This window comes from Trichosurus vulpecula, chromosome 3, assembly GCF_011100635.1.
Source record: "Trichosurus vulpecula isolate mTriVul1 chromosome 3, mTriVul1.pri, whole genome shotgun sequence".
In the NCBI taxonomy this organism is placed as follows: Eukaryota; Metazoa; Chordata; class Mammalia; order Diprotodontia; family Phalangeridae; genus Trichosurus; species Trichosurus vulpecula.
In genome coordinates, this window is record NC_050575.1 from 100,893,117 (window position 1) to 100,905,155 (window position 12,039).

The 12,039-nt window shown below is 42.4% G+C and overlaps 1 protein-coding gene across 1 annotated transcript in view; it reads right to left on the reverse strand.

Moving 5' to 3' along the window:
- PIGU (phosphatidylinositol glycan anchor biosynthesis class U) overlaps nucleotides 1–2,964 on the reverse strand; it is a 134,899-nt gene extending 131,935 nt beyond the window's left edge. The window contains exon 1 of the mRNA XM_036750449.1: nucleotides 2,817–2,964. Coding sequence (XP_036606344.1) covers nucleotides 2,817–2,946 — 130 coding nt within the window. The 5' untranslated portion in view covers nucleotides 2,947–2,964. The remainder of the gene's footprint in view (nucleotides 1–2,816) is intronic.
- Nucleotides 2,965–12,039: the final 9,075 nt, after the last annotated feature.

Below are 12,039 nucleotides of genomic sequence, written 5' to 3' on the forward strand. Positions count from 1 at the left end.
ACCCGAGGGCAGGGTGAGTGATAGGCGGTAGTCGGGGAGTACGGGGTGCCAAAGTGGGGCACATCCCGTCCGGCCGCCGACACTCCATGAGACAATATTAAACAGTAAAGAAATATAAGACAATAAGAAATATTAAAAATCACAAGGCTGAAAAATAGAAGAAATTGTATGACATCTCACAGAAAAATCAACTGACATGGAAAACAGATCAACGAGAAAAAAGTTTAAAGAATCACTGATTGACTGAAAGCAATGATAAAAATTAAAAGAGCCTAGATAGGGGAGCTAGGTGGTACCTGGGGTAAGATATCAGTTCAAATCCAGCTTCAAACACTTACCAGTTGTGTGACCCTGGGCAAGTCACTTAACCCTGTTTACCTCAGTTTCCTCATCTGTAAAATGACCTGGAGAAGGAAATGGCAAACCACTCCAGTATCTTTACCAAGAAAACTCTAAACGGAGTCACAAAGAGTCAGACACAACTGAAACAACTGAACAACAAGAAGACATATTTCAACTTTTAAACAAACTCCCCAGATCTCTTAGAACCAGAGGGTTAAGTGGAAATAGAATCCACCAGTCACCTCCTGAAAGAAATTCCAAAATGAAAACTCCAAGGAACAGTTTAGCCAAAACCTAGAGCTTCCAAGTCCCACAATAAGAATCACATGAGCCACTGCTATAAGGGGGTGCACAAAAATATACAAACAAGGAAGGGATGGAGGAAGCAGGTGAAACTTCAACCCAACTCTCATCTGAACTGATCAAAGGAAGAATACACACACAAAGTGGGGTACAGAAACACATTTCATTCAAACAGGGAACTAGGACCAAAAGGGGAAAAGGGAGAAAGGGGAATTTGAGGGAGACTATATTAAGGGAGAGAGTAGTCCTAAGCAAAACAAAGTCTAAAGACGTACAAAAATATTTATAGATTTTTTTTTGAGGTAGAGTCTGGAGGGGTGCCTATCAAACAGGGAATGGCTAAACAACTTATGGTAAACAAATGTGACAAAAACCTAGGGAGACTTAGATAAATTAATGCAGAGTGAAATGAACAGAACAAGGAGAATAATTTATATAGTGACTATAATATTATAATGACAAACTTTGAAAGACTTAGGAAATCTGAACAACATAATGACTAGCCAAGACTTCAGATGACTACTGATGAAATATGCTACCCACCTCCTGATAAAAGATGAATGACTCAGAGTACAGAATGAGAGATATGTGTGCATATGTATTACATATATATTTATATTTTTTATATAAATATGGCCAATGAGGAAATTTGTTTTGCTTGATTATATACATGTTTATAACAAGAGTTTTGTTTGGCTTTCATTATCAATTGGGAGGAGGGAGAAGGGCAAGTTATTTTTGATTGAAAAAATAAAATTTAATTTTAAAAAATTAGTTATTTTGCATTTAGTGTTAAGTTAAGAATGGCAGATTTCATGATGGGTGAGTTTTCCCAATAACTACTTTATCTAGTCTCGGTGTTGTTTTCCTTCTAGGAAAAGAAAAACTCTTTGGGAACAGGGACTGCCTTTTTTAAATTTGTAGTTCTAGTACTTAACATAGTGTCTGACGCATAATAAGCACTTAATTTTTCATTCATAAGTATATATGCCATAGGGATTTGCCTGAGATACAGAAGTTAAATGACATAGCAAGGGGCAGAGGTTGAACATGAACTTTTTCCTAACTCCAAGTCTTATCAGTCAATCCACATTTATTGATGCATAGGAAATATTTCTGCATTTAATTGAATTTTGAGATACGTATCAGGAACTCCAGGCCAGTTGGTCTGCAGTATATTCCCACAACGACACTTCTGTTTCTCTTCTTTTATCTTAAAAATGTCTACCATTCTTCATGGATTTCCACACAGGTGTGAGTTCTGTTCTTGAAACATACAACTCCACTGGCCCCCTCCCAATTTTAAGATCAAAGGATTCAGAGTTAAATGAAATCCTAACGATCATCTACTTTACTCTTACAGATGAAGAAACTGAAGCTCTAAGAACTGCCTAGCCTACAGCCACGCCCAGAATCTCCTCAAGGGTCCCCGGCACAGTGATTCTTTGCGACGGGAGCTTAATTGAACGAATGGAGGAAAGAACACAAGTAACCACCCCCTAAGGAGGGTGGTATTGGGCATTATTTCAAACTAGCCCGTTCTTCCAGAGCCTCGGAGCTCAATAACCACAGCGGTTCAAGAAGAAAGCGGAGACTTACTCATCACCCTCCGCTCTGGCCCAGGGGTCCCTTGCCTAGGGGTCCCTGGCTGGGGGAGGTGACTCATCAAGACCCAAGCACTGGGGGTGGAGCACTGCCACAAGACACGCCCCCTCCCTCGGTGGCCACGCCCTCTTCCTTGACTGGGAGGTAGGGGAGAGGAGCAGGTTACACACACACACGCACACCCCCGGGGCTCAGGGCCACAGTCACCACGGGTAGCCTTCCTAGGCTAGGCTCCTAAGGGGATGGGAGGAGGGGCTAGCCTAAAAGCCTGCCCCGGGTCTTACGGACGACACCCTCTACATTCAATGGCCCTGCGGCCCTGAGACCCCAGAGGTAGAGGCGCGAGGTTCTCCGCATCCCGCCCTTCGATGGTCCCGCCCAAGCTCGGGCCACCCCCAACCCCCGGCCCCGTAGGGGAGGAGGAAGCAGGGCCCCCGAGACCCGGAGCACGCCTCTCCGGTCTCCCTTCCCCAGCCCCCGCCTCACGGCGCCCGCCGAGGAGGGGCCAGAGCGGAGGCGGGGCCGGGTCCCGGGCGTCCGGAGGCGGAGCAGTCCTGCAGACTCACCTCGTTTCCAGGCGTTGAGTGGGGACACCACCTCCACCCTCTCGGAGATGAAGTCGGCTAGGCTGGAGCGAAAGAGGAGAGCCCGCACAGTGACGGCCGCCACCAGCACCAGGGCCAGAGGAGCCGCCATGTTAGCGGGGGCGGGAGAGCAGGCGGGCGCGAGGAGCAGGGCGGGGTCGACGCTGGGCGGTGCGGGGCTCCGCATGGAGCATGCGCCCTACGCTGTAGTTCTTCCCGCCAAGGTGGGCGCAGTGACAGATGAGGGGGTACCTCGGGCAAGAAACTACGACTCCCAGAAGTCCTTGGCCGCGGCAAGCCCTGAACGACGGAAAGCGAAGAGGAATCATCTATTCTCACGGCGCAGCTTTTTCGTCCCGGCTTGTAGGCCTTGTGGGCCGAGATGAAGATTCTCCGCAGACCTGGAGGGGGCGCTTGTCGCGCGCCCTTCCCAAACCCTTTGTACTTGCATCCTCAGCCACGTGGTGCTGTCAAAGGGCGCTTCTCCGGGATCTCGGCCCAGGGGTCGGGGAGGGAAAACGTGGAGATAAAAGTTCGGCGGAGATTTAGGGATCATCGCTTTGAACCCATAGATTGAGGCCTTCGGAGACTGTAGACCTCAGGGTTATCCAGTTAAATCATGAACAGAGCGGGGACTCAGGCCTCCTGATACCGGGCCCAGGGACATTTCTGTTCCAGCCAGGCCGGGCTCCAAGTGCCCTCTCCCCCGTGAAAGCCTCCCAGACGGCCCCTGCACCCTGATGAGCGCGAGTTATGTGTTCTACATATAGGCATACGTTAACCGGTTAATTACTCCACAAGCATCTATTAAAGCCTCATTATGTATGTACCTGTTGCCTCCCCACCAGAAGGGGCTGTTTGATTCTTTGTACTTGTACCTGCAACACTGCATGGTGCAAAGCACATTGGCACTGACTTGTTTGGTTGTGTAATGTTATCGTAGCACAGTGGATAGAGAGACGGCCTTGGAGCCAATATGCCCTGAGCTCGTGTCCCAGCTCTGATGAGTACTGACCCTGACAAGTCACCTAATCTCTGGAAGCTCTAGTCTAGGCAACTGTCTAACAAGATGCATTCCAGAGAAGATGTTGCTGTAATGCCCTAGCATTAGTAGAAGGCATTTAGAAATAGTGACAGATTCGGTCACCATCTCTGTCCCTATGCTGTGTGCTAAGCACTGGAAAAAAAGCAAAAACAGTCTAAGCTCCCAAGTTAACAAGAATTTGTTTTTTTTTTTTAATAGGTTAAGCGTTTTATTGGTTTGCAACTAAGTTCATTAACACTGCATAATGAAAATGTACAAAGGATAACTTTTTTTTTGGTTTTTTTGGTTATATTTAAATCAAAGCTATTCCAAAAAGTTTCACTATGCCATCTGATCAAGAGCAATTGTCTCTGAATATTATCCACCCAGAAGGCATTGACATACATTTGAGCTAAACTCAGCAATTTTCAAAATAAGCCCTAATTTAAAATCCTAACCTGTATTTAAACTAAAAACATTTAACTTTCAAGAAACAGTAATAAATGAAACAAGGTATTGCCATGGAATATGGTCCTTGACAAGTTACAGTAAAAAAAAAAAATACACTGAACTTCCACCTCCTCAAAACAGAGGTTACTTTCTGTCCTTGGACCTTGGAAATTCAAAGAAGAAGAACAGCATGTTATCAACTCAGGGCAGGAGTTGCACTCCCTATTAAAAAAAAAAAATTCAAGCCACCAAGCACAGAAACATCTTGGAAGAATTTGGAAAAATATGAATGTGAGATCAGAAGTTATGTTTCTAGTCCAATGACCCAATATGAACATACCATTATGAACTGTAGCAATAAGACAACAAGCACTGTTAAACTAGGTTCCAGACAGTGTGCTGAGCCTTGAGGACACAAAGCAAAAAAAGTCCCTACCCTCAAGGAGCTCACAATCTAATGATGAGACAAGATGCAAACAATTTATATGCACAAACAGGATAAAGCGGAGATGATTTCAGAGAAAAGGCACTAGCATTAAAGGATACCCAGAAACTATTCTTTTTCTTTCTTTTTTTCTTTTTTTTATTTAATTTAATATGTTTAGTTTTCAGCATTGATTTTCAAAAGAGTGTGAATTATGAATTTTCTCCCCATTTCTACCCTCCTGCCCACTCCAAGATGGCATATATTCTGGTTGCCGCATTCCCCAGTCAGCCCTCCCTTCTGTCACCCCACTCCCCTCCCATCCCCTTTTCCCTTTCTTTCTTGTAGGGCAAGATAAATTTCTAAGCCCCATTGCCTGTGTATCTTATTTCCTAGTTGCATGCAAAAACTTTTTTTTGTTTTTGAACATCTGTTTTTAAAACTTTGAGTTCCAAATTCTCTCCCCTCTTCCCTCCCCACCCACCCTCCCTAAGAAGGCAAGCAATTCAACATAGGCCACATGTGTATCATTATGTAAAACCCTTCTACAATACTCATGTTGTGAAAGACTAACTATATTTCCCTCTCTCCTATCCTGTCCCCTTTTACTGAATTTTCTCCCTTGACACTGCCCCTTTTCTCCCTTGACACTGTTTTTGATTACCTCCTCATACAAATCCCTGCTTTCCAGCCACCATCTTGGCTCCGCCCCCCCAGAAACTGTTCTAGCTGAAAGTCAGATCTTAGCTGATACTTGAAGGAAACCAGGGAATCCAAGAGTCAGAAGAGGAGGGAGAACATTTCAGGTATGAGAGACCATCAATGAAAATGTACGGAGTCAGGAGATAGAGCATCTTCTGGGAGGAATAGCAAGGAAGCCAGTATCACTGGCTTATAAAGTAAGTGAAAAGGAATAAAGTATAAGAGGATTAGAAAAGTTGGAAGAGGTCAAGTTATGAAGAACTTTAAAAACCAAACAGGGGATTTTATATTTGATCCTGGGGGAAATAGAGAGCCAGTGGAATTTACTAAAAAAGAGAATGACATGGTCAAATCTGCACCCTGGGAAAATCACTTTGACACCTGATGTCAGATGGACTGGAGTAAAGAGAGACTTAAAGCAGAGAGACCTACCAAAAGACTATTGCAAAAGTCCAAGCTTGAGGTAGTAAAAACCTGCACCATAGTGGTGGTTGTGTCAGAGGAAAGAATGGGGCATATACTAGAGATGTTTCAAAGGTAGAATTGATAGGACTTGGCAACAGATTGGCTATGGAGGGTGAGAGTGAGGAGTTGAGTTGAATTGGTGTTGTCTTCCACCATCCTGAGAAATAGGGCAGTGAGAATGAAAGGAAGGTTGAGGGTGGGGAGGATAATGAGTTCAGGTTCAGACATATTGAATTTAATATGCCTACAGGACATCCAGTTTGATATGTCCAATAAACAGTTAGATACGTAAGACTGGAGATCAGGAGAGAGGTTAGTGCTGGATAAATAGATCTGAAAATCAACACAGAACTGATGAGATCACCAAGTGAAATAGAATACGGGGAGAAGAGCAGAGGGCCAGGATAGAACCCTGGGGGAATGACATGAATTAAGATCAACAAAGGAGACTGAGAAGGAGCAATCAGACACTTAGGAAAAGAACCAACATAAAGTAGTGACATGAAAACCAGAATGGAGTATCAAAGAGTATGATTAATAGTGTCAAAGGCTCTAGAGAGGTCTAGAAGAATGAAGATTATGAAAAGGCCATTGGATCTGGCAATTAAGAAATCACCGGTAACTTTGAAGAGAGTGGTTTCAGTTGAATATTGAGATCTCAAGCCAGACTGCAATGTTAAGAATAGAATTAGAGGAAAGTGGAAATGACTATTGTAAACAGAGTTCTCAAGGAGATTAACCATGAAAGGGAAGAGAAATAGAGGATAATAATTAATGGGGATGGTTGGATCAAGTGAGGGTTTTTTGAGGATGAGGGGAAAATGGGCATGTTTGTAGACAGCAGCGAAGCAGCTGGTAGATAGAGAGAGACAGAGTAGGGATGATAAGGTAATCTGCTAGATAAAATGGGATGGAATGGGATCACTTGTGCATGCAAGTAGAAGAGTTTGTCTTGGCAAGGAGAAGGGCCACCTCTTTATGTTAGAAAGGAGAAAAGGAGTAGATTGTGGCAGAATGCCACAGTAAGTAAGATAAAAAAGCGGGAGAAAAGGCAACTTAGTGGCCAAATGCCTCAACTTTTTCAATAAACTATGAAGCAATGTTCTCAGCTGAGAGAAGTGAGAGGAGGAAGAGCCATAAATGTTTTGGAGAGAGATGAAAAGATTTGAAAAAAGAAAAAAAGATTTGCTGTGGTGGGTGGGATAGTGAATCGATTGAAAGATATAAAAGGATTACCTGAGGGGCCCAGTTAAGATTATGCAACATAAATTTGTAGTGGACTCAATTGGCATGGTTTTGTTATTTCGCCAACTTCATGTATCAGTAGGAAGAAGGTAGCAGATGGTGGGAACAATCTAAGACTGTGGCTTGGTGATGAAAGCTCAGTGACAGTATATAGGGACAAAAGATTCAAGAGAAGAGGATAGTGTAGAGTTGAGTTGGTTCACCAAGGAATCAAATTTGGGGAAGGGAGAGTAGTATAGGTAGTGCAGGGGTGATAGCCAAGGAAAGAATTGTGATGGAGAAGGATTGGAAGCTGTGATGAAAATGAATAAAGTTAAGAATTGAAAGACAGAGGGAAAGGTACAATTAAACAGATTATAATCAGATAAAGGAATATCAGATTTCATGAACATGAAAGTGAAATGCTTGTGGGTGATGTATGACCATCTATGGCTGAAGTGAAGTAGGGGAGCAGGTCATGGGAAATGAGTAAGTTGGAGAATTAGGAAGTTGGAATGTTTGGTATAGTATCAATATGTCGAAGACTGCTAGTATGAGGGCATGAGGTGGGGGAGAGAAAAAGGCCTGAGTCGGGCACTGAATCTACTGACAAAGAAAGGAGAGTGTTGTAGAGGTCAGAAGATAACAGCTAGAAGAATCTTAACTGGGTGATAAGTATTGATTGAATGAACCTCAAAAAAAGGAAAAGTTATTGAGTGATGGTAGAAGAGGTCAATATTAGAAGTAGCAATGGGTAACAAGGGCTATTCTGACTCCCCCACCATGACTAGCGATTCAGGCAGTATGAGATTTTTGCAACCAGCTCTGAAAGGAAAAGCTAGCTGTGTCGTTAGGAGGGAGCTAGTTCAAAGTGAATGCAAGAAGATGGAATGAATGAGAAAGGAAAGATGAAAACAAATGCATTACCTATGGAGCATGAATTCCATAGAGCACAGTGGGAGGGATGAGGAGATCTTCAGTGGTACACTGGAGCGGGGATGGGGGTGGGGGGAAGAGGCTGCTCAGGGACTAGGGAGTAGGCAGAGGGCTGTGGGGAACAGGATTTGTACAATTACAGCAAGTGTATAAGATAGAGCAAAGCCCTCACTATGTGTCAAGCCCCGTGAAGGCAACAGAGATACAAGTACAATGAATGAAACAATCCCTACCCATAAGAAGCTTATATTCTAATAGGGAGAAAAGTACATATATAAATATACAAAATTAATGAAAAGGGAATAAATACAAATATACACAAATTAATTCAATGCATATTTGTTTGAGATGGAGACCCCCAATCAGGAAAGGCTGCATGTAGAAAGTGGTGCTTGAGCTACATCTTAAAGAGAGAGACTGTATGGCTGTATAGAGGTTAGGAGGAAATGCATTCCATTCCTGTGGAATGGCCAGTGCAAAAGTACAGATGGAGTAAGGATGGGAAGTACTTACTGCATGTGGGGAACAGAGAATTGTATCTAGTGCGGCTGGATATTTGTGTAGGGCTTTAAAAGTTAGAAGAGTACAGAGCAGCAGTCATCAAAACTACCTGGTACTGGCTAAGAAACAGAGGTGTGCATCAGTGGAATAGGATAGGAATACAAGATGGAGAAGTCAACAACTATAGCAATCTACTCTTTGATAAACCCAAAGAGGCCAGCTTCTGGGCTAATAATTCACTATTTTGCAAAAACTGTTGGGAAAATTGGAAAATGGTTGGACAGAAACTGGGCATCTTACACCATATACCAAAATAAAGTCAAAATGGGTTCATGATTTAGGAGTAAAGGCTGATACTATAAGTAATTTGGTTTACTTATCAGATTTATGGAAAAGAAAAGAATTCGTGACACAACCAGAGATAGAGAGCATTACAAAATGCAAAATGGATAATTTTGATTATGTTAAATTGAAAGGTTTTTGTACAAAAAAAGCCAATGCAACAAAAATTAGGAGGGAAGCAGAAAATTGGGAGAAAATCTTTACAACTAGTATCTCTGATAAAGGCCTCATTTCTAAAATATACAGGGAACTGAGCCAAATATATAGGAATACAAGCCATTCCCCAATTGAGAAATGGTCAAAGGATATGAACAGGCAGTTTTCAGAGGAAGAAATTAAAGCTATCTATAGGCATATGAAAAAATGCTCTAAATCACTACTGATTAGAGAAATGCAAATCAAAACAACTCTTAGATACCACATCTCTCCTGTCAGATTGGCTAAAATAACAAAACAGGAAAATGATAAATGCTGGAGAGGATGTGGGAAAATTGGAACATTGTTGCATTGCTGGTGGAGTTGTGAGATGATCCAGCCATTTGGGAGAGTAATTTGGAACTATGCCCAAAGGACCACAGGAATGTTCATACCTTTTGACCCAGCAATACCACTTCTAGGGTTGTATCCCAAAGAAATCACACAAGCGGGAAAAGGACCCATATGTACAAGGATATTTATAGTGGCTCTTTTTGTGGTAGCCAAGAATTGGAAATCAAAGGGATGCCCATCAATTGGGGAATGGCTGAACAAGCTGTGGTATATGAAGGTAATGGAATACTACTGTGCCGTAAGAAATGGGGATGATACGGACTTCATAACAACCTGGAAAAACCTACACGACATAATGCTGAGTGAGCAGAGCAGAGCCAGGAGAACACTGTACACAACCACAGATATATGGATTCCGTGAGGACCAACCCTGACAGACTTCGCTCTTCTCAGCAACACAAGGTGCAGGCACAACTCCAAAGGACCCACGATGGAGAATGCTATCTACATCCAGAGAAAGAACTATGAAGTTTGAATGCAGATTGAGGCACACTTCATGCTCGCCTTTTTCTCTTCTCTTTTGTTTTTGTTTTTGGGTTGTTTTTTTTTATTTGTTTGTTTTGGTTCTGTTTCTTCTTTCGCATGACTCATTCCATTGGTCATAATTCTTCTCCGCAACTTGACTAGTGTATAAATTAATTCAATGTGAAGTTATTCATGGTAGTTATATGAGATTCCATGCTGTCTTGGGGAGGGAGGAGAGAGGGAGGGGGGAAAATCTGGAATTCAAAATTATGTAGAACCGTCTGTTGTAAACTAAAAATAAAAATAAATATTAAAAAAAAGTTAGAAGAGTTTGTTAATCCTAGAGGCAATAGGAAGCCCCTGGAGTGAGTGGTTGAGTAGGGGAGCCATGTGATCAGATCTACAGTTAAGGAAAATTACTTTGGTAACAGAATGTAAGATGGACTGGAGTGATGACAGATTTGAGGCAGGAAGGTTGTTGTTATCATCTAAATGAGACATTTTTGGATATGACCAATGTGGGAATTTGTTTTGTTTGACTGTGCTTATAGAAGGATTCTATGTTTCTTTTTTTTTCTCCAAAAGCTTAAAGATTTGGGGAGAAATGTTTTTATTAATTAAAACACCTTTTAAAAATAAACTAGATGAGAGCATGAATGATAACTGTGTGAGTGAAAAGAAAGTGTCAGATGAGAGAAATGTAAAAACACAAATGGAAAGACTTGGCAACTAGATGGATATTTATGGTAAGAGAGAATAAGGAATTTAGGATAATGACAAGGTTACAATACTGGAAGACTGGAGAGATGGTGGAACCATCTACAAAACAGGGAAATTTGGAAAAACAAAGGGTTTCGAGGGAAAGATAAGACATTGGGTTTTTAACATTATGAATTTAAGTTTTCAGGAAATCCAATTTGAAATTTCCAGTAGGCAATTACAGGACTGAAGCTCAGGGGAGCAAATGGGGATAGACAGATAGATAGATACATAGATACATAGATAGATAGATACATAGATTAGATAGATAGATGCACAGATAGATATACAAGATATATACACACAAGACATATATATATAGATATACACATACACATATTATTTATATTATATGTCTTATGTGATATATATTATATACACATGTCATTTGTGTAGGCATTACTGTTAAACCCATGGGAGCCAATGAGCTTACCAAGAGAGAGTGTAGAGGGAGAAGATGGCCTAGGACAGAACTTTGGGGAACACCCACTGTTAGAGAGCATGATGTGGAGGGGCAGAACCAAGATGGAAAGCAGAGACTTGCATAAGCTCCCCACCAGGTCCCTCCAAATACCTATAAAAATGGATCTGAACAAATTCTAGAACTACAGAACCCACAAGATAGCAGAGGGAAACAGGGCTCCAGCCCAGGACAGCCTGGATGTTCACTGGGTAAGGTCTATCGCACAGAACTGGGAGCGGAGTGGAGCAGACCTCAGCGTGAGCCGCGCCTGGACCAACCAGACTGGGAGCCCTGAGGAACAGGCTTCAGAGTCCTGAATCAGTGAGCTGTGGCAGTTACCAGACTTCTCAACCCACAAACACCAAAGACAACAGAGAAGGTTAGTGGGAAAAGCTGCTGGGACAGAGCGAAAGGAGTTCACCGTTCGGCCACCGAATTTTTGCATGCAACTGGGAAATAAGATACACAGTCAATGAGGCATAGAAATTTATCTTGCCCTACAAGAAAGTAAGGGAAAAGGGGATGGGAGGGGAGTGGGGTGACAGAAGGGAGGGCTGACTGGGGAATTCGGCAACCAGAATATATGCCGTCTTGGAGTGGGCGGGAGGGTAGAAATGGGGAGAAAATTTGTAATTCAAACTCTTTTGAAAATCAATGCTGAAAACTAAATGTATTAAATAAATTAAAGAGAATAAAAAAAAAGAGAGAGAGCATGATGTGGATGATGAGCCAGCCAAGGAGGCTGAGAAGGAGTGCTCAGACGGGTAGGAGAACCAGGAGACAGTAGTGTTATGAAAATGCAGAGCAGGGAAGGTATCCAGGAGAAGAGGATGATGAATAGTGTCAAGTGCAGCAGATAGATTGAGAAGCACAAGGACTGAAAAAAGACCATCAGTCTTGG